The sequence below is a fragment of the Sus scrofa genome, chromosome 12 (genome assembly GCF_000003025.6).
Source record: "Sus scrofa isolate TJ Tabasco breed Duroc chromosome 12, Sscrofa11.1, whole genome shotgun sequence".
In the NCBI taxonomy this organism is placed as follows: domain Eukaryota; kingdom Metazoa; phylum Chordata; class Mammalia; order Artiodactyla; family Suidae; genus Sus; species Sus scrofa.
In genome coordinates, this window is record NC_010454.4 from 5,983,935 (window position 1) to 6,010,537 (window position 26,603).

Consider the following 26,603-nt stretch of genomic DNA (forward strand, 5'->3'; position numbering starts at 1 on the left):
TTCCTGCTGCCACTTCTGTCCCTCAGGTCTCTGTGCCACACGAAAACCAGAATCATCACCTGAAAGAGCAGGTTCAGCCCATGGTTTCCCAGAATCCTCATTCCCCCCTTCAGAGCCCTGCGAGGTCTGGCGCAGTTAGTTCTCTTCCTCTCTAACTTCTGGTGGCTCTGCTTTTCACACACTTCCCTTGGGTTTGGCATTTCGGTCCCAGACGTGCTAACCCCCTTCCCACCCGAGCACCTCCATTCCCGCTCTTCCCTCTGCTTGGACAGTGTCTCTTCACACTCATTTCTGTCCTCCATCCCTTCCCCCGAGCCTCCCTCGCTGAGACCTGCTCACACTTAGGGATTGCAGTTGAAATGTCCCTGCCCAGGTGAGCTTTCCCTGACCCCTGTCGCTGTGCAGGATTTGATTGGGTCTCCTCAAGGTGTGCCCTCATCCAGAGCACTCTGAACCTTTCGTCATGGAACTTTACACCTGAAGTTATAATTACCCTACTTCCCCTACTGTCAGCTCCTTGCAAGTAAGGATTGCTTCCTTATTGTGGCACCCCCAGCACGTAGCACAGACTCTGACTCAAAACGGACACTCATACTCCTCTGCCTCCTGAGTCTTGCTATAGCAGGTCTTTGATTGTTGTACCAGGATAGAGTCTTAAGAATGGCGTTCCTGGGTTAATAGGTGTGCGCGTTCAGATCTTTGACACCTGTGGCCAGGATGCTTTCAGCAAAGCTCATACACCTTGCTCTGCTCCCACCAGTACCGTCCCCCCACCATCACTGCATATTAACTTGCTTTCATCTTTGCCAACGTGATCATCCAAAGAGGGGGGAGGCGAAGTCTATCAGATGTCTTAGTGACAGAAACAGGAGACTGGAACAGACCACTTGATCTAGTTACTCTAGGCATGCGCACATGATATCCTGTCCTTGCAGATTTCTGGGCTCCAAGACTCTTCCGCCTTGCTGGTGGCACTTGCGCAGAGTGGAGGAGACCGTGAGGAGGATAGCTTGTCTTACCTGTTGGGTGTTAGCTTCCAGTGGAGTAGCATTGCCACAGTGATTACCTGTGGGAGGAGACTCTGCTTGATTGAGCCCCATCCAGCCACCTTCAGTGTCTGTAATTACCATTTGTCACTTAAACATAAGACAGCTTCATTGCAGGAGTGCCTGGCAGAGGATGGATAGCAAGCAAAGCGTGACTTCACAGCCGTCAACTCCCTCTTTATTGAACCCCAATTAAAATATAAAGGAGAAGATGATGGAGTTCCCGGTGACTCAGTGGGTTAGGGATCTGGTATTGTTGCCACTGTGGCACAGGTTGGATCCCTGGCCCCAGAACTTTCATATGCTGCAGGTGTGCCATAGGTAGATAGACAGGTAGGTAGATAGAAGAGGGCTTTGTTGCCATAACTTTGAAATACTCTGTATTGCTCTGCCTTTAGGTTCTTGCTCCATTCCTGGTTGGTTGAAGTTGTCCCTTTTCTAGTTCCTCCAGACTTGAATTTTCTATACCAACCAGGCAGCTCATTTGGAAACTGAATTCCATATTCAACTCACAATTAGCAGTTTCCCTTATCCTACTTTTTACTTATTCCCTCATTATTTGCATACAAAGTTCCCTTATTATTTACATGCAAAGTTCCCTTATCTATAAACACTTCCGAGGGTAAGGACTGTGTCTTCTCCACCAGCCCCCCTTTTAAAATCCCATTGCAGGAGTTCCCTTGTGGCACAGCAGGTTAAGTATCTGGCATTGTCACTGCAGTAGCTGCTGTGCTGCAGGTTGAATCCATGGCCCAGGAACTTACCCATGCCATGGACACAACCAAAAAAGAAAATTCCTTTGCAGCTAGCGCAATGCTCTCAGTCTAGTAGACGGTCAAACATTAATGAAAAGTGCATTTCAGGAGTTCCCGTCATGGGAGTTCCTGTCGTGGCGCAGTGGTTAACGAATCCGACTAGGAACCATGAGGTTGCGGGTTCAGTCCCTGCCCTTGCTCAGTGGGTTAATGATCCGGAGTGGCCGTGAGCTGTGGTGTAGGTTGCAGACGCGGCTCGGATCCCCTGTTGCTGTGGCTCTGGCCTAGACTGGTGGCTACAGTTCCGATTCGACCTCTAGCCTGGGAACCTCCATATGCCGCAGCAGCGGCCCAAGAAATAGCAAAAAAAAAAAAAAAAAAAAGTTAGGAGTTCCCGTCATGGCATAGTGGTTAACGAATCCAACTAGGAACCATGAAGTTATGGGTTTGATCCCTGGCCTTGCTCAGTGGGTTAAGGATCTGGCGTGGCCATGAGCTGTGGTGTAGGTTGCAGACATGTTGCTGGGGCTCTGGCATAGGCCGATGGCTACAGCTCTGATTTGACCCTTAGCCTGGGAACCTCCATATGCCGCGGGAAGCTGCCCTAGAAAAGGCAAAAAGACCCCCCCCCAAAAAAAAAGTGCATTTCAAAGAGGACAGCTACTGGGGTTACCATTGTGGCTCAGTGGGTTAAGAACCCAACTAGTGTCTATGAGGATGCAGGTTGGATCACTGGCCTTGCCCAGTGGGTTAAGGATCCGGTGTTGCTGCAAGCTGTGGTGTAGGTCACAGATGCAGCTTGGATCTGGTGGTGCTGTGGCTGTGGTGTAGGCCGGTAGCTGCAGCTCTGATTCAGCCCTTAGCCTGGGACCTTCCATATGCTGAGGGTTGGCCCTAAAAAGAAAAGCAACAACAACGAAGGACAGCTACTGTCAGCCTAGTTATGACCGGATTACAGCTCCTGGGTTTTCATACCCTCACCACCTTTGTCAATACCCCATAATTATTTTAATAGTAAATGGAATTGTTTGGTTGCTGAAGAATGTTAGACTCAAGGCTCTTTTATAATGTCCTTCTCCCAAGTTGTTGGTACAATTTGGTTATTTCCTGTGATCTGTTTGTCCCATAACAAATGTCACTTTATATAATGAAATACCTCCTTAATGAGTTCCAAAGGATGGATGGAACTGATTTGAGGGGAGTTTCAGCCAGGGTCCTTGTAGGAAACACAACACATTTAATTTGGCTAATTTGAGGGGGGTGGGGGAGAGAGAGAGTGAATGTGTGTGTGTGTGTGTGTGTCTTTTTGGCAGCATATGGAAGTTCCCAGGCTAGGGATTGAATCTAAGCTGCAGCCGCCGGCCTACACCATAGCCACACCAGATCTGAGCCACATCTGCAGCCTACACCACAGCTCATGGCAACACCAGATCCTTAACCCACTGAGCGAAGCCAGGGGTCAAACCCAAATCTTCATGGATACTAGTCAGGTTCTTAACCCACTGAGCCATAGTGGGAACTCTAAGGAGACTTTATTAATGAGACTGTCTTACAAGATCTGGGCAGGGTTCCTCTAGAAACCACAGGGCATGGTGCATGCCCATAGCTAGTAACCGGTAACATCATGAGGCCTGCAGAAGACAGTGGGGCAAAGGAAGCGGAAGGCGTTACCAGGCCCTGGAGGAGGAACAGACTGAGTCAGGAGGGCTGAGGCCTGCAGTTACTGCTCTAAGGTTATCCGCAGAAACTCCCAGACAGGAAGCTGCCTTCCGTGGGCCTCCCCGCTGGGGAGCAAGAGAGCCTGCAGATGTGGTCCATACAGGTGGGGGGCACAGAATGGTGGAGAAGAGTGTCAGCTGGATCGGGAGAGGCGGGTGGAAGCTGGCAGCACGGGAGTACCACCCATGTTTCACAATTAGCTTTTTACTCATGGTGGCTTTAAAAGAGGGAAATCTGCCCAGCAGCTCTGTATAGCTGCTTTTCTAAAGTGTTTTTCAAGGAAAAAATCGGTGGCCAAGAGGGAGCCCACTGAGCCACATCTACCCACCCAGCTCTTTTGCTTCCATCTCCAAAAAGTATCTTGAATCTGCCTCCTTCCCTGTAGCCCACTTGCCCACCCCAGTCACCTTTCACCTGGGGGCTGTAGTTGTTCGGCCTGGTCTTCCCTGCCCTTCGTCTCACAGTGGGCCCTTGAAATGTTAGAAAAATGCAGAGCGGACTCTCAGAAACTCTTCCATGACTTCTGAGCATCATCCTCAGCTTAGCAATTTGAACTCCCTCATTTGCATTCTAGACCTGCCTGAACCACTCACAGAGATCCTTTGGGGGTGTCCCCTCAAATGCGACTCTCTGACCACATTACCCTGCCCTCCCAGCCTAGGGTCGTCCCTCTCTTTTCTGCTCCCTAACCCCCTATGCTTAACTCTGATCCTCTGATCCACATGTTCAGTTTCCTATTTACCTGTCTAATCGTCTCCTTTGACCTCCACCCTGGGAATGGGATGGGGACTCTACCCTGGTCCCTCCGTCTGTCATGCGACTGCAAACTCCCCAGCCACAGAGCTAGATTAGCTCCTTCAGAAGTGGAAAATGGGAGTTCCTGCCGTGGTGCTATGGGTTGAGAATCCAGCTGCAGTGGCTTGGGTCGCTGTGGAGGTTCAGGTTAAACCTCTGGCCCAGCCCACTGGGTGGAAGGATCCAGCATCGCCGCAGCTGCAGCGTAAGTTGCAGCTGTAGCTTGGATTCAGTCCCTGGCCCAGGAATTTCCATATGCCACGACTATGGCCATAAAATGATTGGGGGGGCGGGGAGTGGAAAATGCCTTTGGAACTAGTTTGGCTTGTGTTTTTTGGTGTTTTTGTTTAGTTCAGAATGGTAGCATTCTAGGGGTAAAAACCACTGGCCTTGGGAGTTGCCATCATGGCTCAACAGTAATGAACCTAACTAGTACCCATGAGGACGCTCAGTGGGTTCGGGATCCGGTGTTGCTGTGGCTGTGGTTTAGGCTGGCAGCTGCAGCTCTTATTTGACACCTAACCTGGAAACTTCATCTGCTGCCCTTGCAGCTCTAAAAAGACCAAAAACAAACAAAAAAACAAAAAAAAACACTGGCCTTGATCTTGGTCATAGATCCTTATGCAGCTGCCAGTGATTAGCTCAGCGACTGATGCCTTTTGCCTTTTATTTCTGTTATGTTCTGTGAGGTGGCTTTCGGGTGACAGGATGACTGTAAATCAGTAGACCCTGTTTGGCTCACGTCTTGAGTCAGTAAGGCCTGAGTGAAACTTAATAAATTTTTTTGTCATTAATGGGGGAGGGGGGCTCGTTGGGCGCCCCTGTTTTATTTTGTTGTGCTGAGGCAACAGGAAGTGAGATGGAACTGATGATGTGAAAGCAGATAACCGCTGCTCCCCTGGCCTAGGAGGCTTTGTTTTTTATTTTGTTTGTTTGTTCTGAGGAGAGGGTTGTAGAATTTGACCTGTTACATGAATAGGGACAGTAGCTAAGTATATATATTGTTAAAGAATTAGCCATAGTTTGTGGTTATTTGGGTTATTTCCTGTTCGGAGTTCTGATACCATTAATAAAGGTTTTACTTTTCAAGGTGAGGCGGCTTAACCAGGCTTTTAACGGCGGCCAGCTGTGGCCAAGGGCCCCGCCGGCCCTCCGTTTGCTCCGTAGCGAGCTGGGACATCCCCCGTGTTCCTTCCACTCAAAGTTCTGCACAGGCTGAGCAGAACTAAAGATGCAGAGAATGTAACCCAGCTCACGCTTGGTCCAGGAAGGCTTCCTCTATCCCCTAAACTGGATTTAGGCCTTTCCCTTCAGTGTTTGGGAACTCAGATGTCTTCTGTTGAACTGACCCTGGCTGCCTCCTACCCGCGATTCCCCCTCTCCTGGCATCCATCACCCTGTGTTGCCACCAGCAGTTTATCAGACTCAGAGCCTCCTGGGAAGGGTGTCCACGCTACCCTCAGCTCACCAGCTCGGGGCTTGGCCCTCTCGTGGCCTTGTGCTTGCCTGGTGCAGGCTACCGCATGACGGCTGAGGTTTTCCAATGGGCAGAATTTTCTCTCTTGAGACTCCCTCACATTTTCTCTGTCTGCCCCTGCCCCCAACTCCCCCAGTCCCCTGCAGTTGGAATTCTGACAGTCTTGAGAACATTTCACTCTTCCATTGAGCCGTCAACTGCACTAAAGTAATGTCTTCTGCAAGTCACACAACACAGAAGACAGTTATTCTGAATGGAAACTCTTGGTACCCCTTTGGTATAAAGAGTTTATTTTGGGGTACTGCCTGTGCATTTAGGTTTCATTGCCTACAGATTCATCTGGGTGGAGTAATAACTACATAAGTGTGAACGGCCTTCCTGTTTTGTTAAAATGTCATGAGCTGGGGAGTCCCCGTCATGGCTCAGCGGTTAACGAACCCAACTAAGATCCGTGAAGACTCGGGTTCGATCCCTGGCCTCGCTCAGTGGGTTAAGGATCTGGCAGCTACAGCTCTGATTTGACCCCTAGCCTGGCAATCTCCATATACCACAGGTGTGGCCCTGAAAACACGAAAGATTAAAAGAAAAAAAAAGTCATGAGCAGCTTTTCTGAAAGAAGTTGATCCAAGTGTCTAATTTATTTTTTGAATACTAAAATATTTCCCAGAGAAATAAAAATATTCTGTTTTGGTTATTCTTCGTATAATTCTAATTATAGTAATAATTTGGTTCGTTTTCTTAATTGTTCATTTTCCTACATTGTAAAGGAAGTCTACCACTTTAAGAAATGCATGAGTGGTCCTGAACTCTTAATCAATTGTGTGTGTGTGTGTGTGTGTGATAGAGAACACACACATGTTTCTCTCTACATGAACTTGGCTGCCATTCAGAAAAATTTTAATGGTGAAGGTCTTCATACTGTCCTTTGTAAAAATTTTGCTGGAGGAGTTGTAGCTATAAAATTAACATGCTGCAAAAGTAAGTCACAAGCCGGACAAGCAGGCTGCACCAGGCATCTGGACATTCCAGGAAGTGCCCCTGCGCCAAGGGCTGCTGGTAGGGACCCTGCTGTCGACAGCTCCAGCTCTGCCCAGCCCGAATCAATCACCCAGAGCGCACACCCTTTTGTTGCTTTCATGCTGAAGTTTCCCCTCCCTGCCTGACTACCCTACCCGTACAGTTTTTTATCTTGAGGAAAGTAGAAGCAGGTAGTGTTGCGGAAGAAATGGGGGGTGTACCCCCTTTTGAGGTGCCCCACGTGGAAGTCTTTCGGCAGTGGTGCTTCAGTTACAGGAAGACTGCCCGCTTGTATTGCTTCCTTTATTTTGCCTCTCCTCCTGGGGGGCAGACGCACGACAGCCTTCTCTCAGGTCTGTGGGGAGGTGATGATTTTCACCAAGGAATTTGATGTTAGCGTGTAACGTGTAGTGTTCTCTCTGTTGTCCTTAGACCCCGCTGGCTCTGTGGTCCTACATCCGTTACTCAGAACAGAGGTTCCATATACACGTCGGTTCCTCAAAACATGTTAGGTGCCATTCTAGGAACCATGCAGAGAGGGAGTTCCTGTCGTGGCTCAACGGAAACGAATCCAACTAGTAACCCTGAGCATGTGGGTTCGATCCCTGGCCTCACTCAGTGCATCAAAGGATCTGGCGTTGCCGTGAGCTGTGGTTTAGGTCTCTGACACGACTCGGATCCTGAGTTGCTCTGGTTATGCCTGTGGCCGGCAGCTATAGCTCCAACTTGACTCCTAGCCTGGGAACCTCCACGTGCCTTGAGTGCGGCCCTAAAAAACCAAAGAAAGGAAGGGAGGGACAGAGCAGACAGACAGACCGACCCACCCACCCATGGAGAATGCCACTGAGAACTGCACGGAGCCAGCTTTAGGGTGCTTGCTGTTTGGTTAGGAGAGGACCAAAGCTTCCCGGCACACAGCACAAAGCAGTGGTTGCCAAGATTTGAATAGCTGGGAAAGAGAGGAAAACGTGAGAGATTGTACCTCTCATTGTACACATTGTGCTTGTGTTTAGAGGTCGCTGAGTTGACTGGCTTGACTGAACTGAGGGGTTCATTTAGAGAGGTAGTGGGTGAGAAGGGCAGAAAGTGGATGATGGCAAATTATGAAAAGTGGAATGCCAGACCAAGAATCATTTGTTTTTGTTTGTTTTTTGTCTTTTTGTTTTTGTTTAGGGCCACACCCATGGCACATGGGGGTTCCCAGGCTAGGGGTCCAACCAGAGCTGCAGTCACCAGCCTGCGCCAGAACCACAGACACATCTACAACCTTCACCACAGCTCACCAGATCCTTAACCCACTGAGCGAGGCCAGGGATCGAACCCGTGTCCTCGTAGATGCTAGTCGGGCCACGATGGGAACTTCCCAAGGATCATTTGAATCTATAGAAGGCTACTGAAGATTTTTTTAACAGAAAACGATGATATTTGAACTGACTCGGAGCACTAAATAGATTGAGGTCAAACTAGGTCAGCCTGGGAGTTTCCACCATAGTGCAGTTTGTTAAGAATCTGACTGCAGTGGCTCAGGTCGTGGAGATGCAGGTTCCGTCCCCTGCCTGGTGCAGGGGGCTAAAGAATCCAGCATTGGCATAGCTGCAGCGTGAGTTGCAGCTGTGGCTCAGATACTGTCTCTGGCCCAGGAACATCCATTTGCTGTGGGTAACACCGTAAAAAATAAATAAATAAATAAATAAAGTAAAAATTTTAAAAAGTGGGTCTTGATCTCTGGATCCACCAGTGTTCCCCTTTCACTCTGATCCCGTTGGTAGCACCTGCTTAGGGAGGGTGGAGAGGTCACTCTTGAGCAACAGGAGGAAAAGGCACTGTTCTGGGGTATAAATGGTTAGTACTCAGATAGCACTCTACATGTAATTAGTGATTTTTAACAGTGGAAAATTGGGGGCCTCAGGAATTCCCCCCCCTTTTTTTCTTTTCCTTTTAAAACTGTTTAAAGGGCAAAACAGTATTGGTCAGAAGGTAAACTGGACCAACAAATGCCCTTTGAATTTCTTTCATTTGGTAAATAGAATCCTTACAAGAAAAATAATGTAAAAAAAAAAAAAAAGATTTAGGGCTCCTTGATCCCCAAAGAAATGAATCTTCTGGAAAGATAATTCAGAAGAACTAAAACCAGCATTTCCTGGCACAGAAATTATACTTTTGTTGAGGGAGGTTATCACTATAAGGTAAAATACCCCCTTGGTTTGATATCTTCACATAAGTACCTTTTTTAAGTGAATTGGTTTTCTGTACACCATTTAGTAAAACAGCACAGTTTGATGTTTAGAGAGAATTTTATAAATCAGCCAAAATTGGAAGAGTTTTAAAACTTCGTAGACATATTTCATCTCTTCTCGACTTTGCTGGTCGTCCAGGACCCACTGCCTGTCAAGTGTCTCCACTGGGTCAGGAGGCGCTCGGTGTGTTGTGTCTTCCCTGAGTTGGGGTCGTTCAGCGTGGAGACGGGCCCGGTCACGAGCCCTTGAGGACTGTCACACTCTGCGTGCTTGGATAAGCACCGTAAGGTTTCTGTGGGACCAGGTACCTTGATTATTAAACTGCCTCGAAGTGGGTCATCTCATCATTAAAATTCGGAGTAACTCATTCGCAGTGTGGGTGTTTTTCACAATTTGGCACACACGGTAGAGCAAGCAGCGTAGCCAAGACGTTTTTCATGTTGGGCAAAAAACTAACAGATGGAGGTGGTGATCATAAAGCCCTGATTTTAAAGTGTTAGGAATGAATCCGTGTAGTCGAGGCCGTGTCTGAATCCACACTGAGGGAGCCTGGGAAGCTGAAGAGCAGTCTCGTGTCGTCAGCTGGGTCCCCAGCAGCTGCGGAGAACTGATTGCACCTGGCTCCTCTCTCAGTCTGGTTACCCCAGCCAGGGCCCTGTAGAATTTCTCTTAGAGGTTAGTCTTTAAAAAGCCTCGTGCGAGTGCGTCTTTTCCTTCCTTTTTCTAGGAACCTGAAGTAATGTGGTAGGGTCACCGTAATTCTTTAAATTTGTCTTCACGTCGTGGCAGCATTTCAGTGTTGCTCGTGTGGGATTGATTGATCTTCGAAGAGCTGGGGAAACTCACTGGCTTATGTAGAGTTTCCGTAACGCAGGGACCAGCTATAAGTGGTATTTTTGGTTTTTTATGTAGTGAAAGAGCTTAAATGTGTAATTGTTCCTATCTTATATGCACAATTGCTCTTATAAATTGCTTCACAAACTGATAAAACTTTGAATATTTTTTCCCTGAAGAAAGGTTGGACCCCGTGCAAGCTGTTAGAATTTGAGTGTGTGGTGAATGCTTTGACAGGGACTCCTGTCCCAGAACTGCATGGCATATTCTTTTTTTTAAAAATTATGATTCTTTTTTTGGCTTATTTACAGATGCCTAGCTATGTTCAGGCAAGAAAATATCCCCATATTTCAAAATACAGCAATTTATAAACAAAATACTTATCTATCATTTTCCTGAAAGACCACCATTTTTCTGTAATTGTGTAGAAACTTAAGGGTCATTCTTGTCTCCCACTATTGGTATGAAAGAGATGGGGAAAGGAATTACCTATTTTAATCCTCGACCTCTGCATTTAAAATCTTTTTCGAAGTAGGCACAGAAGCCTTGTGCTCGTGTGTTTTCAGAATAAAACAAAAATCCCAGTTCTCTGTTAATATGTGTGGTCTTGGTGCCGTCAAAGATACCTAATTTAGATAAAACTTGGCCACGTTTGGCTCGGTCTGAGGCTGCTGGTGTGTAAGGAGAGTAACGGTCGTGAAGTAAACGTGTCCACTCCAGCGGCTGGACCGTAGCTCTGCTCGTTGCGGCGCTGCTTATTCACTTCCTCATTTAACCCCTCGTAACCCTGGGGAGATGGGTATTATCACCACTTTATAGTTGGGGAAGCAAAATTTACGAAACGGTCCTATGCCCAAGGTCACATAGCTCCCCGCTGGTGAAACTGGAATCTGACCCCATGTGTTTATTGGCCTCTTGAATCCCACCAGAGCAGGTCTGTCCTAAGGAGGTCTGGGACCTGGCTATTTGGAAACCTTTAAATTGGTATCAGTAGCAATAAAAATTTGCATTTGCCCTTAGAAGAGTCTCAGATTTGAGGGGGAGGGGCAGCAGTGAATGTTAACAACGTTGTATGGTGTAGACGAGTAGATAGAACGTGGAATGCTCTTCCTTGTCCATAGGGAAGAAAGTTTTATTTCAGGGAATTAATTTGTTTTCATAAGTGATGGTAAACTATCTCGGTGGGGGTTCTGAAGCTTCCCTGTGTTATTTTCTGCTACTCTGTGTATCTTCAGGTGAAAAGTTTGTTCCAGAGGTGTGGGGCCCGGTGGGGGTTTCTTACATGTAAATTTTATCATAGTATTACTGTGTTGTCTTGTCTTGACTGAAGTATTTTTTAGTTAAAGTGTGGTGTACCAGTGGAGAAGTCAGTGTATTCCTAAGTGTACAGTTCGAAGAATTTTCACAGCCTGAACACACCCAGCTTATGAGCACGCAGGTCAAGAGATGTAGTAACATTCTCGACAACTCAGAAGCACCTGTTGGGTCCCTTCCATCAACTGGAGTAGTTTTCATTCTCCGGTGTGAACCTCACATCATTCCTTATCTTGTAGGTTTCTTCCTGATTGAGGCTCTACCACTACTTTGAGTCTTTTTGCAACCAAAAAAGAGAAAAAGCTTCACTGAAACTTGTCTCTTCCTCCTTTCATAATCTCATCTCTTGATCAATCTGCTTCCGTTAAACCAGAGTGTTTCGATGGCTACACAGAGGTAACTCGAGGGAACATGGGGGTTGCAGGACATCAGGCAGCTGTGGGTAAGAGCCAAAAGCATTCCTTGGAATGTGCTCGATGGTCGAACAACAAGAAGTAACGAATGAGCAAACGGTAGCTGCCCGTGTTTCGGGGAAGTGGTCATAGGAGCAGTTTCCTCCTCCCCAGAACTGTGATCAGGCTTTTAAAACGTACTTGTGAAGATGTGCGCTTTCATCTACGACCACTGCAGACTCAGTACAGTGTCTGGAGGTGCAAACTCATCCACATCTGGCCTGCTCCACCGTAGACTCGCTTATGTTCATTTGTGTCCTTTGCTGTTCTAAGCACGTGGATAAAACTTTAATTTTTGAATTTTAAATTGTGCCATCCTCGTTTCATCAGGGCTTGCATGTGCATGTGGAGGTTGATGCACAGTGGAGCAGTTGGTGGAAAGGCTTCGTCCCTACCTGCAGGTGGCCCAGGGTTCACGAGCACTCGTTCTCCTGTGCTTTGTCTCCAGCAGTGCCAGTCTTTCCTCAATTACCGAGTCAAGAGATTTAGAGGCATGTACAGCAACACCTTGGCTTTCTGGCAGAGCGGTATTTCCCTACCTTCTTGGGGAGAAAAGCATACTAAGCACCAAGTATCAATTTTCTTCTGCAGAAAACCATAGTTCTGAAGTGGTGCCAAATGTGAGAGTTGCCATGGAGTTTCTTTTATTGTCAGGGAACATTTTTTTTAGGGGTAGGTTTGTCTGTATCTTAGTGAAGGTGACAGGGAGAATGGGCAGTTGTAAGAACTCCTAGACTGTAGCACAGTTACCTTTCCTGCAAAGTTATTGGTCACAAGTTAAAACCAACCTTTTCCAAGTGATTACCTTACTCTGTTTTGATGCCCAAAGGAGCTAGAATCATCTCCTTTTCAACCTGACTCTCCTGTCTTTCACAATTCTTTGCAACTCACCATTTCAGGAACTTTAAGACATTTTGGAGAACTCTTGTTCATAGGCCTACAGTTTTTATTATAACTAGAGGATAATGCTTTATAAGATAATTACTAGAACACAATTTTTTTCAAGCCTTTCTTTTTGGCAGCCAACAGAAGCCAGGCCTTCAGCTCCTTTGCTCTCGTGCTGTTGAGTTTTCTGTGATGCGAGTGGGTCAACCTTGGTGCTTAGGGACCAGCATCCCTAGTTGCGTAGGGATTGTGTTAAGAGCCCTGTCCCTCTCAAACCTTCATCCTTGGTGTACGCTTTATAATTGTCTAGTGACCAAATAGCTTTTTAGGCTACAGTACAGTTCATTGTTTTTGAAATGCAGATTTTAAAATTGTAAACTACTTTTCCTGTATTAGTTTGTGTCATCGCAGTAATTAATAAAATAAAATATTTTTAAGGGAAAATGATAGAGGAAAGTTTCCATCCCAGAGGTTGATAGGATTTACCAGTAGCTGATATTTTTTCAGCTCTCCATCCACAGCTATTAGCCCTTGAGAGATTTGCTGTCTCATCTCGCACACGTACAGTCACCCCGATGCGGAGGGCCCGATGTTGGCCAGCATCACAAATGGGCACTGGCTTTGTAAAGCTCCTCAGGGCATAGTCTCCCTTCAGAAGTGAATTCACGGGCAGGCCTCATTAATGCGGCTTAGCTGTTGGTTGGTTATCCGTCAGCCTTATGTACCCTTTCTAAACGTGTATCCCACTTGGCGACGTCAGGACACCTCAGACACTGAAGAAGTCTGGGTTCTACTTTGGTTGGCAGGGAGTACAGCATTGTTCAGCATCATGAATAAATGATTTTGTAAAGCATTTTACCAACTTCCCTTTAGAATTTTGCTGCATAGTGTAGATTAACTACCACTGTACTAACCCATCAGCATTTTCCTGTCCTCACCATTTTGGAGTTGGGCTGACTTTTCTATTTTCTCTTTTCAGTTACTGACTTTTTTTTTTTTTTTTTTTTTTTTAAATGCTGTATACCCTTTGCCTTCTGTTAGAAATCTGGAATTCAAAGAGTGGCTTTTATACTATCCTAGATCCTAGATCTGTTCTGCTTTTTTCTTTTTTGGCTATCCCAGGGATCAGATCCCAGCCCCAGTCAGGACCTAAGCTGCAACCGTGGCAACATCAGGTCCTTAACCCACTGAGCTAGGCCAGGGATCGAACTTGTGTCCAGCACTCCCAAGACCACCATCCCATGCAGCACAGCGGGAACTCCTGTTTTGCTCCTTTCAATACTCTGCAAATGACAGTATCACAGCCTAGCGTATCCGTATGACTTAGCCTTGGAGCGCACACCCGTTTGGGTTCTGAAAATCGGCATGGGATTCACCAGCTCGCAGCCTTGGGATCGTGGAGTCTCCTTTCTGACCTCTGCTCACTTGCAGCCACAGCTTCCTCCCTCTCCCTTTCTTCTCCAGGGTGTGTTTGCCCTTTTCCAGAGTCTCCCTCAGAAACTCACCTTGTGCTTTCCCGTCCCTCTGCTTTCCTACTGAGGGTTTAATGCTCGATGGTTGGGAGCCTGAGCTCTCATTTCAAGAGACAGTTCCTTCTTATTTTTAAGTATCAGAATTGACATATGCTGGTTGTTTGAAATTCTGAGAAGTCTTGCATCCATGTAACTGATAATATTCCAAACAATACCTTTTACAAACAAGCCTAAAAGGCAGCATAATTGTCTTTGTGGCCATCCATTTAAGAATGAAGAGGAAATAATCGGTTTTTTTCCCCCTTGTCTTAATTTTTTTCAGGTTTTGAATGAAGAATGTGATCAGAACTGGTACAAAGCAGAGCTCAATGGGAAAGATGGCTTCATCCCCAAGAACTACATAGAAATGAAACCACACCCGTAAGTTGGGCTCTGCTGACCCTCCGGGGTCAGACGCGCCTGCTTGCTTCAAGTGTTTTTTAAAATTGAGATCATTGGGATGGATGCCGTACTTCTAATCTGTCTTCCCAGGGAATTAACAGAGCACATTGCTTTTCCATGTTCATAGGAGTGTATACTGAGGGTATAATAGTCAATAACAGGTTTTAGATTAATAACTGTCAGTGATTTCAAATGATAAAACAAAAATTTTTCAGGTCCATAATTCTTTTTCTATGAAATCTCTGGTGCCAGATATGTTTCATAATTCTGTATTTTTTGGAATTTTAAAAAGTGTACTTATCCCGTGGTTTTCTATTGACATGCTTGATTTTCTTTTTTTTTTTTTTTTTTTTTTTTAGGGCTGCCCCTGTGGCATATGGAGGTTCCCAGGCTAGGGGTCAAATCAGAGCTGTGGCCTCTGGCCTACACCACAGCCACAGCCACGCCAGATCCGAGCTGAGTCTGCGACCTACACCACAGGTCACAGCAAGGCCAGGGATATCAAACCTGTGTCCTCATGGATGCTAGTCAGGTTCATTTCTGCTGAGCCACGACGGGAACTCCCTATGGGCCCTGTCTTACTAATCTTTGGATCCCCAGAGCGCAGTACTTGCCTCGTGGCTGGTTCTCCATAAATGTGTGCCCTAACCCTGCCCTGGCCCTTCGCGTCAGTGTTGCTCTGCAGAGAAGACAGAGTGCTCTCCTAGTCCCCGGTGCCGAGAGCAGTGGGGGGAAAATGTTTTTTAATTCCAGAACACGGTACGTTGGTCAGAGACATGGCAGTACCCCGAGAGCCCTTCAGACACTCTCACCCCCCGGCCTGTTTCACTGTCCCTGCTCCTACTTCAAGAGCAGTCACCTTCTTGGAGTATGTCAGGGAGAGCAGAGGCTTTCAGTGCTCAGACTTGGATGCCGCCGAGACACAAATGGTAGATCCTCTCTACTTGTTTTATTTATTTGTTTATTTATTTTTGTCTTTCTGTCTTTTCTTGGGCCACACCCACCGCACATGGAGGTTCCAGGCTAGGGGTCGAATCAGAGCGGTTGCCGCCGGCCTACACCAGAGCCACAGCAACGTGGGATCCGAGCCACATCTGCGACCTACACCACAGCTCACGGCAATGCCAGATCCTTAACCCACTGAGCGAAGCCAGGGATCGAACCTGCAACCTCATGGTTCCTAATCGGATTCGTTAACCACTGAGCCACAATGGGAACTCCTCTCTCTACTTGTTTTAACACAGAGTGTAAGTTAGACTTTTAGACGACTGCCCGCCCCACCTTGAGTAACTGCCCATTTGTCCCTCTTCCCTGCGGTCAGCGTTCCGACATGTCCCTGCCGTCCCCTTCCCCGGGGCTAGAGCAGAGATCTTCACCACATGCATCTCACACTGATCTTACCTCGTCCTACGCAGAACTTAATGCCCCAGAGCTTGGAAAGGCCTCAACAGCGATCTAGTTCATTCCTCTTTATCCTAAAAATTAAGAAAGCTTCCCAGTATTTTTATTTCAAAACCAGTAGTTTATGAGTATGGCTCTCATTATAAAAAGCCCAGAGGGTAGAAAACTGTAGAGCAGTGCGTCTCCCAGGGACACTTCCCTTGAGGAGGTAACTTTACCACCACTGACAATTAAATGTGGGCCCCATGCTACCTTATGAGCTGAATCTGTTCTAAAAATGATGCTTGCCTTCTGTGAAATAAAACAAATGATCCAGAAGCTTCACCATGCCACTGTCTGCGGGTTCGCGCTTTGGTCAGTAAACTCTTAACACAGTTCTCATCATGTGCCAGAGACTGTGCTAGGTGCCGGGAAGTTAGGGTTTGTAGTTAAATTATGGTATAATAAAATGTCTGTGTAGTTAATATGAAGTTCTTTGGAAGATCACATCGTGGAAGCCTTAGCCTGGAGAGAGGTTCGGTCACCCTGCAGTCTGGTAATGGGATGAAACCTGTAGAGACGTTTCTATAATGGGCGTTCCCCTCGTGGCACAGCCGAAACAAATCCAACTAGAACCATGAGGTTTCAGGTTCAATCCCTGGCCTCGCTTAGTAGGCTGAGGATCTGGCGTTGCTGTGAGCTGTGGCGTAGGTTGCAGATGCAGCTCAGATCCCACGTTGCTATGGCTGTGGTGTAGGCTGACAACTGTAGCTCTGGTTCAACCCCTAGCCTGGGAACCTCCACATGCCGCACGTGGGTACAGCCCTAAAAAGCAAAAAAAAAAAAAAAAAGTTTCTATAATGAAGAATCTGTGAAGTCCTCACAGAAACTTCTTTTTACTTGAAGAACTAGGCACCTTATTATAATGGCTCAATAAATATTTCATTGAATGATTTACAAGGAGAAAACCAGTCTCATTTGTAAAGTATGTATTTCCAGTGTTTGTTTGGAACTTGTACTGGCTTGTATCTTTGTAACTATGAGTTTGAGCTCTGCTCTCCCCACCAAAAGGTGTTGGATTCCGTGAAGAATGTCTGTCTTCTGGTGTTAGACTCCCTTATCACTTGTTCCTTGCTTTTGCACATAGTAGCTCAGTAGGTAGTTTTGAAATTATATTCAGACCAAATTCCTGTACAAAGGCCTGGACCAATTTGTTCATGATAATAAACTCAGAAGTATTAAATCTTCGAAGGTATAGATGGAAGAGATTCCTGGGCCCCATCAGTGGATTGATTGATAATGTCCTGCATTTGAGGTCCGTGTAACTTTAGATGGGTGGGGATTATTAATATGCAGCCGTGCTCTGGTTACTAAACTCTAGACACAAGTAGCGATATCCAGGAAACTCCAAAAGATGAGCATGAGATGACTAGATTCCTGGGAAGTGTACCAAGCACAGTTTTGCATTCTCGTGGCTTCTTAGTGTCCCTCTTTGCTTTGGGAGTCATGTGGGCTGTTCGTGGACAGCATCACGGAACGCGCTCTGCAAGGAGGAGGAGCTGGGTGGTGGTTCCTGGGAGTGCATGGTGCATCCTGCCTCGGGCCCTGCATACAAGCCACATCATTTGTGCACATCCGTTCCTGTGATCCATCCTCACAGGATGGATGGAGATTAGCTCAACCTTTTCTGTAAAGGGTCAGATAAATACTGTAAGCCTTGTGGGCCATGTGTGGTCTCTGTCACATCACATATTCTTGTTAGAATTTTTTTAAATAATCCTTTAAAATGTTTAAATATAGTCTTAGATTGTGGACCATACAGAAACTGCCTAGATTTAGGCCTATGGCACTGGGTCCAATGATAACAAAACCTACCTGAGTGCCCTTTTGTTTTCATAGTTCCAGACTGAAAGGGAATTCAGCAGAACATCAGACTGTAATTTGAATATTAAATGAAATGCCTGTGGCTCTGAAGCCTTGTTTTTCTCCATACTGTTTCGGGTGTCAGCCACATTTCAAACCTGACTGTTGAATACATGGGAAGGGCCCCCTTCCTTGGGTGGTTGTAGTTTCTGACCTGACTGATGGATTAGCCTTTTAGGAAGATTCCCTCTCGGGCCTGCTTCCTCCCCTCTGTGGGGAACATGGGGCTAATAATTGATCAGGAAGCATCCAGTTCAGGCCCCTGGCTCCGTCGTGGTGTTCTCCACAGACTGGCTGAAAGGCAGGCAGTGCTCATCACAAGCTCTGAAAAAGGAAACCGTTTTGCCAGAAAAGCCCCTGACCTTGTGCCTGTGTGCTCGTTGGCCTGACAGGCCTGTTCCACGTGACGGGGCTGCCCTGGGCCTGGATGTCCAGGAGAACAGGGTCGCTGCTGGTTTCGCAGCTTCGGGAGAGCACGGCGTGCCAGGCCCCCCTTCCTCCCCTTTCTGGTTTTTCTTAGGGAGGAAGGGGGAAGTTTAAAATGGAGTGTGACCTCATGCAGCATCTGAGCTAACAGATTAGACGCAGACTCCAAAACGACTGTTGGCGTTCGAGTCGCACCATGAGTTGTATGTACTGGGGGTGGGTCCAATATATGCTTTTCACATTCAGTGCCTCTCGATGGAAGCCTACGGGGTGTGATGAAGAATTGAATTGGAAAATGAGCTGCCCACTCCCATTAGCTTTCTCCCTCCCTCGTTATTTTTCCTGTAGTATAAACCCATCTTTTAAAAAAAAATGAATTAAAAAAAATTGACCACAGCCGTGTGGTTACACATAAATATTGCCATTAAAAGAAGTTCATTAAATTTATCAATAATATAAAATGCTGAGGAAACATGAGGGGTGGTGTTAAATGTCCTGAGAGTGCCAGCTGTTCCTCACACAATGTCACACTCCTTATGTTGGGGGACATCCTTGAGGGGGAGAGGGGGTGTTTAGTGAAAATGGGAGCAGATACGAAAGAAGTCTTTATTAAATAAAATGGTCTCCTACTCATTTTCTGTTTTTCAGTGTGGCTGCTTATAACAGGGGGTGTGTTTACTTTGTAAAAATTCCAGGTAGAGTGTTTTGCCTCACTGCGGGTGTTTGTTTGTTTGTTAATGGAAAATAAAAATGAGTGGCTTTTCAGCTGGGAAAGCAGTGCCACCAGCTCTGTATATCTGTGCCCTGTGAGGGCAGGTCTGAAAACACAGGCCTCTAACCACCAGCCAGCATCGCTGCCCCAGGGAGCTTGAGGGAGGAGCCCTGCTTTTTATTTTTACTTCACGCACATCTACGCTATTTTAATTCATATTCATTACTTTTACCTTAAAAAGGGGAAACAGAAAGGAAAATGCCTATCTGGTGGGAAAATGGGGGGGGGGGGGGGCAGGAGGAAAGAATGTGGCTCCCAGCCAGATGCCTGCTGCGCGGGGGCCTCGTAAACCAGTAAACCAAGCGCCCAGGGACCAAGACAGTGCTCACGCGTCCCCGTGCTGTGAGCTGTCCTTGCCCAGTCGGAGGGCATCCTGCCGTGCTAATCCGCAATTTCTCTGTGGGCACTGGAGGCCTTCGCCTCGAGTTATGTGTCAGGGCAGGAAGGCAGGTCGGTTGTACCAGCTCCTCCGCGCAGCTCGGCGTTATAGCACCCCAAGTGCGAAAGACACAAGGATGCAGATTTTAGGGCTGTTTTAGGTTATTGATGGCAACTTCTGACTGTACCCTTCCTCGCAGCTCACGTCCTTCTGTTGGGATTTTAGTATAGTGTATTATTTCAGAGGCATCTTGTGGTGCAGTTGCTTATAAGTAAGATGGATGTGTGGTAGGTTTAGAACCTTAGTTGATGCTTTGGTGCCTTTGCTTTTCTGGTTTGCGGATACACTGCCTGTTAGCTGCCCCGTAAGGAGTCTGATGAGGCCCATAGGTCTTTATTCGCTTATAAGTAGCGTTGTTGCTTTTTTAAAGTATTAGCTCGGTAAAGACAGCTTGGCACAGAGCACTGAGTTTCCAGTCATCTCTCCCAGTTAGTTAGGGCTTCCCTGTGGAAAGGGAGGTGGCTGTGACGAGATTGCTGCTCCTCTTCCTCCTGGTCGGCCCCCGGGGCTCCCACACTTTCCCTGAGTTCCCCTGCTTTCTCTCGTGACCAAAGTGAATGAGCACTGGGAGCAGAAGAATCTATAACTTGCTCCAAATGAAAATTCGAAATTTGCAACTAGCTGCCTCTGCACAGGGTGAATTATGGCATATTCCCGACGGCTCCTAAAAGCCAAACCCTGAGCGGTGACGGCAGAGAGAGGCCTGAGAGGAATGCAAACCGCCGCCACCACCTGGGGCTCTTCACCGCCAGGACCTTTCCCCTTTGTGCTGTTACAAGAAGTAGCCCTGCCTGCAGCTTCTGGGCCTTCCAGCTTCCCTGTCCCTGTCTCTCCATCCCATGTGGCAAGGCTGCCGCCTTATCAAATGGCTGCAGGAAGGGCCCATCTCCCCCTCTGTGGTTCATCCTGTGCTTAAGTCAGTAGGCCTGGGCTTTCCCCGCTGCCTTGCTGATGAGTCAGGAGGGGCCCCAGTGGGCTTTGGCCCAGGAGGCCCATGTTCAGGTGTCTTTCTCTGTAGAAAGAGTGGCCCACGATGGTGTCTTCTGAGTCACTCTGGAGAGTGGGGAAGCGAGAAGGCTTTGAAGGGATCTGGTCCCTCTCTCAAGGCGTGGTCGGGACGGGCGGGACTGGCAGGGGAGAGGGGCCCCTCCTTTGGCGAGGAGTTCTCGGTTCCTCACATTTCGGAGGCTGGATATCCCGTTTCTTTGTGGGGAAGCAGATGTTGACTGGTTTGCCTTCCTTCCTTAGGTGGTTTTTTGGCAAAATCCCCAGAGCCAAGGCAGAAGAAATGCTTAGCAAACAGCGGCACGATGGGGCCTTTCTCATCCGTGAGAGCGAGAGCGCTCCTGGGGATTTCTCCCTCTCTGTCAAGTAAGTACTTCCTGCTCTGGTCGCCTGGAAGCCTGTCTCCAGCTGATGGCAGTTGTGAAGCCAGAGGCCAGGCGTCTGACTACATGCACCAAAGGTGGCACACTGGTTAAGGTTTAGCTTTGGCAGTATTTTACACATCAGAAAAGCTTACATTAAAATCCTCATTTCTGGTTCCTCTAAAGAATCTAGCAGCTCCAGCAATACTGGGTTTAGGACTCCCAAGAGGGAAGTCTTCAGTGGCTGAGCAGCGGCAGCACTTGAGAGAGCGCACACTTCCCTCTTTTCCCCAGTCCCCACCACTCTGCAATGCTCTCCACATACACCACTCTTTCCTCCTCCGAACATCCTGCCCTTTCTGGGCTTCCTGCAGCTCTGTAAGTGATCAGCTCCCTTGTGCCCCTTTACCAGGTGTCTAGCTAAATCTGCCAGCATCATCCTAGGCCTCCCATTGACTTCAAACACAAGGGTTTCTTTCCCCGGTGGGGAATGTAACGTTGGCAGGGAGCTGTGTGCTCAGAATGGGGGAGTACCGGGAGTTTTACCATCTTGGGAATCACAGAGAATACAAATTGGAACTTTGACAACACTAAACTAATCACTCCCCATCCGTGACAAAGATTTCAAAGTTGTCATTTCCATACATTTTGATTCAGTCCATTTCTAGTTAATATCACAAGAAACCCTGACCTAGGAATCTTACAAATCACTTCATTGTTTATATGGCGGAGGTGATTAGATTAAAACTCAGCTCGCTTTAGTATGGATTTACATTATTTTTAAATGGAGGCTGTAAAATATTTTATTTTCCATTTACAGATGATATAAAGATTTTTCAGTCTCAAAAATAAACTGGGTGCGTTCCCGTCATGGCTCATCAGTAACAAACCTGACTAGTATCCATGAAGACATGGGTTTGATCCTTGGCCTCATTCAGTGGGTTAAGGATCCAGCATTACTGTGGCTGTGGTGTAGGCCAGCAGCTGTAGCTCCAGTTTGACCTCTAGCCTGGGAACTTCGATATGCTGCAGGTGCAGCCCTAAAAAGCAAAAAAAAAAAAAAAAATCAACTGAATACCTTGTTTCATTTTGGGACCAAATGAGTGGTTAAAGTGTAGGGGTTTTTTAATGTAGATTTAAGTTTAAATTTTTTGTATCCTTTTTCTCAGTGAAGTTGTGGGAGGTGGTTTCAGGTGATATTTGCAGTATCTTACAGATAATGTTTCCAGTATAGCTAGGTCTAGTCCCAACATGAAAAAAATCAAGCTGGATCTGATTTTCAGTTTTCCTCTTTTAACAGTGGCTTTTTTTTTTTTTAAGTAGACTTTGGTTTTTTAGAGCAGGTTTAAGTTCACAGAAAAATCAACTGGAAGGTACAGAGATTTCCCGAGTACCCCGACTCCCACTCACATGCATAGAAACAGTGGCTTTTTGATGTGCTTGATTAAACACATGCAAATGAGGATCTGGTGGGTGAAGAGCACCTTGAGGTGGAAAAGGCTTTATGCTTCTCATTAACTCTGGTTTCTTCGTCGGTTTTCCTTACACTTTATACTGACCTGAGTATAAATCCGGCCGAGGAAGACCAAGAATACAAGCCATTAACTGGTGATTGAATGATGGCCCCAAACCCTGAGGCAGCTGGTGTTCAGTTGTCTGATGACTAGTCCCTGCCCATGCCCTGCGGTGCCCACTGGGCAGCTCCCAGACCATGTTCCATTTTATCACGTAAAACCTTTAAAGAGTTTGTTTTAGAAATTCGAAGCAGATGTCCTAACCACCTTCCACACATAAGCATTCTTCTAGAGGAGCTTCGGGAATCCAGTCTCTCGTTTCAAGGCGTTGTGGGTCCGTGATGGAAAAACTTCGGGAGTTAACAGCTCACCGTCAGGGACCCTGTACCCCTTTCAGGAACCACCTCTGTTACACGGTGGGAGTGCCCTTCCACGGGCCAGAAGTGCCATTTGAATGCCCTTCTTCCTCATACGGCTTTTATCCTCGTCCATCTTTTTTCTCTTGAAATAGCAGTGCTGTTTCTAAGCGCTTCCTACTCGTGGCTTCCTTAAAGCTCAGTGCTGCCACCTGCTGGGTTGTTTTTAAGACGCGTTAATGCCTTAAAACCAATGGCAGAAGAGAGTCCTCCGCTCGTTTTGCAGATGGTTGTAGAGTGCCTTGTGAGGGACGGGCAGCGCCTTGGTGGAGCTGATGTGCTGGGCCGACAGCACGGTGTCTGTGGGCCGGCCCACTCAGCCAGGCTCGGGCTGGTTTTCTGGGCCAGCGTGAAAGGTGGCATTTACCGCTTTACCAGGTGGTAGAGGGGAGGGGGTAGGAGGTGCCTGGGCCTTTTTAGTGTCCCAGCATGTTTTGTTCTGAGATCTTCTCCCCACAAGTAGACCTAAAATCCTTGAGCAGAAAACAGGACTTTTCGGAGTTCCTGTCGTGGCTCAGTGGAAACAAATCTGACTAGCATCCATGAGGACACAGGTTCGATCCCTGGCCTCACTCACTGGGTTAAGGATCTGGTGTTGCTGTGAGCTGTGGTGTAGATCACAGATCCGTCTTGGATCCGGCATTGCGGTGGCTGTGGTGTAGGCTGGTGGCTATAGCTCAGTTTGACTTCTAGCCTGGGAACCTCCATGTGCTGCAGGTGCAGCCCTAAAAAGACAAACAAACAACAAAGAGAGAGAGAAAAGAAAATATGGCTTTAAACCTTTCCTAGGTACAGGAAAATCGCTAGAAGTATGTCCCATCCCTTCTCACCTTATTTCCTGTCCTGTCTCTTGTAGTCTCTTTAAATATCATACAAGATTTTAGTCCTTTTATCTTTTGGTACAGGGCAGGGAGCGGCTTCCACAGGTTAGGACATTTCTCTTTTTTATTTGCAAACTTCTTCAGAATTAGTCTGACAAGGTTTCTGTGTCTGGAGAGGTGTCTTCATGTTGACACTGGTCATTGTCGGCCGAAACGGAGGGGTCAGGGCGCTTGGTGACTGTCCTGCCTCTCCAGCCAGCCGGTCAAGCTGTGCTCCAGCCCCGGGCCCTCAGGCTGTGCGGGGCGCGGCCAGAACATGAGTTCTCCCAGGATGGCTCCTTGCTCGGCAGGTGGCCCCTGGCAGCCAGGACAGAGCCCTGGGACCTGTTCTCACTGTGTCCTCTGCCCTCCCCAGGTTTGGCAATGATGTGCAGCACTTCAAGGTGCTCCGGGACGGCGCTGGCAAGTACTTCCTCTGGGTGGTGAAGTTCAATTCTTTGAATGAGCTGGTAGATTATCACAGATCTACATCCGTCTCCAGAAACCAGCAGATATTCCTCCGGGACATAGAACAGGTGCCACAGGTGAGCTTCGTAAGGGAGAGATGGGGGTCCCTTTTATCAGTGAAGGGTGGCGCCTCAGGCCAGCAGGTGTTCTTTCAGAGGGTTTACCTCTGGGCCTTTTTTGCTCCTTATCCAAAATGTTATCCTTAATTCGTGTTAAAGATTTGAAGTTTGAAACAAAAAAATAATAGTCTTGCCCCCTCCAGAGGCTGCTTCCCTGAAGCCGTGGGTCTCTAAGGTACACTTGAACACACCCTCAGGTAGCCGTTCCCTGGCACTGAGCTGCGGGGAAGATCAGGCGTGTGAGGGGCGGGGTCCCCTCAGTCCTGTGTTCGCTGTCCTGTGTTCTGGTGGGCACCACCGCACTTCATTCAGGCTCTTAGCCTCTGACCATAAAACCCGAAGGATTTTATAAGTGTTAAGGTGATAGGAAGTAAAACTTTTGCACCTCTGGGATTGTAAACGAAGCCCCACTGGCTGTTTCTGAAGTTCTCTCCCCTTAAAGCTGAACTTGCTGCCCTCTGCTCGATGCCCTGCACAGCTGGCCACCCTGGGTACACTCTCGTGTTGCTGTGGCTGAAAGAGTCCGCCCACCCGGGGTCCACCAAGGCTCTGGAAGAACTGGTGGAGAGGGGAGGCGGAAGGAGGGGTTATTTCAGGTCATGTGGCAAGGCTGGCACGCCTCGGGTTCCCGTCACCAGCGCGAGGGGCTGGCCGCCGTCGGGAATGCAATGTGTTTTCTCCCTGCCTCTCTGCAGCAACCGACATACGTCCAGGCCCTCTTTGACTTTGACCCCCAGGAGGATGGTGAGCTGGGCTTCCGTCGGGGAGACTTTATCCACGTCATGGATAACTCGGACCCCAACTGGTGGAAGGGGGCTTGCCACGGGCAGACCGGCATGTTTCCGCGCAATTACGTCACCCCTGTGAACCGGAACGTCTAAGAGTCAAGAGAAGATTATTTAAAGAAAATGAAGAATTTTAAACACGTGCAAAAGAATTAAACCCATGAGCTGCCTCTAACAGCAGCCTGTGAGGGAGCTCGGAACCCCTGGCTGGGTCACCTGGTGACCCTCTCACTTCGGTTGGAACTCGGGGGGGTGGGCGGGGGCGTTGGATATAATGCCAAAACTTACCTATAAATTAAGAAGAGTTTTTATTACAAATTTTCACCGCTGCTCCTCCTCCTCCTTTGTCCTTTTTTCATCCTTTTTCTCTTCTGTCCATCAGTGCATGACGTTCAATGCCGCATATAGTCCTAGCTGTTGCCAATAATAAAAGAAAAGAAACCACGTGGGCTGATATTTTCTCTATGCAAAATGTCTGTTTTAGCTGGAACAACAGAAAGAAGAACAGCCGCTTCCATGTCCCGCCTGTGCACTCGGACAGCGGGCGGGAGCGGGAGGCCCGTGCTGCTCAGCTTCTGCCGGGGGAGCGGGGGGAGCAGGGCCGGCCCCCTCCCAGCCCACCCCACGTGTGGACGTGGACTGGGGTGGCGGAGGGGGTGGCGCCCCTCGGGGCTTCCTGCAGGCCGGGCCCTAACCTGTGTCCCTTTCCACGTGGTTTTCCCTCCAAGTGGTGTTTTGAGCATGTTGTTTTTCATAGTGCCTTTTGCCTTATTTCAAGGGTTGCTTATGAGTGGTGTTTTTTATTTGTTTTGTTTTAAAATAAGTTAAAGACAGTCAGCCAATTTGTCTCCTACTCTGTGTAAATATTTTTCCCCAGGGGGAGGGGAAGGCAGGGTAGAGACAGGAGACGCGGGAAGGTGTGGGCGTCCTGCCTGTGCGCAGCCGGAGTCTCGGAGGCTCAGCTTTAATTCTTGTGGCCCCGCAGGTTCAGGGAGCCGGAGCCCTGCCGTCTGGAGTCGCTGCCCGGGGTGCAGAGTGGCCGGGGCCCAGCCTCCCCACATCTGACCAGATCTGGCTGAAAGGGGCTCAGGGTCCCTGACCTTGTGCTCTCAGGTGTTGCCTGCCCCTCCTTGGCCCCAGACAGCCCCCGACGCCAGCCTCTGGAGCCAGCAAGTTTCAAACGCAGGAAAGCCTGAGACGGCGAAGCCATATCCGGTTCTGCCATCCTCCTACGCTGGGAGGGAAAATGCGAGTTTTCCCGTGGTTTTTCTTGCTCTGAAAGCTAGGCTTTCACCCCCTTGTGTCCCCTCCCTGAGCTGCCCAGGTGAGCTCAGGGCAGCGCGCAAGGAGCAGTCGGGTGGTTTCTCACGTCTCCGTTCACAGCAGGCTCTGCCCGCAGCCGCTCCACCCAAGCCCCTGAAAAGGAAGTGTCTCCGGGACGCAGGGACAGGTGGACGGGAAGCTCGCACGTCTGAGTCCGTGGCAAAGCTCTTTCTGTCGTCTCCTGTCGGCTTCTTGTCCCTCGTAGTGATGTGCCTGTAAACTTCCTCTCCCCCCGCTCCGCCCCGTCCCCTTCCCACGACAAAAACGGGGCTGCTGGGTGTTGGCGACGGCCTTGGCTTCTCAGGCGGACGGTCAGCATCTCCCCTGGACTCTGGTTATGGGGACGGACTTGGCCCCAAGGGCTCGG

The 26,603-nt window shown here is 48.1% G+C and overlaps 1 protein-coding gene across 1 annotated transcript in view; it reads left to right on the forward strand.

Moving 5' to 3' along the window:
* GRB2 (growth factor receptor bound protein 2) overlaps positions 1 to 25,161 on the forward strand; it is a 68,373-nt gene extending 43,212 nt beyond the window's left edge. Inside the window, 4 exon segments of the mRNA NM_001137628.1 lie at positions 14,326 to 14,423; positions 20,633 to 20,755; positions 23,918 to 24,086; positions 24,824 to 25,161. Of these exon segments, the coding sequence (NP_001131100.1) occupies positions 14,326 to 14,423; positions 20,633 to 20,755; positions 23,918 to 24,086; positions 24,824 to 25,009 (576 nt within the window). The 3' untranslated portion in view covers positions 25,010 to 25,161.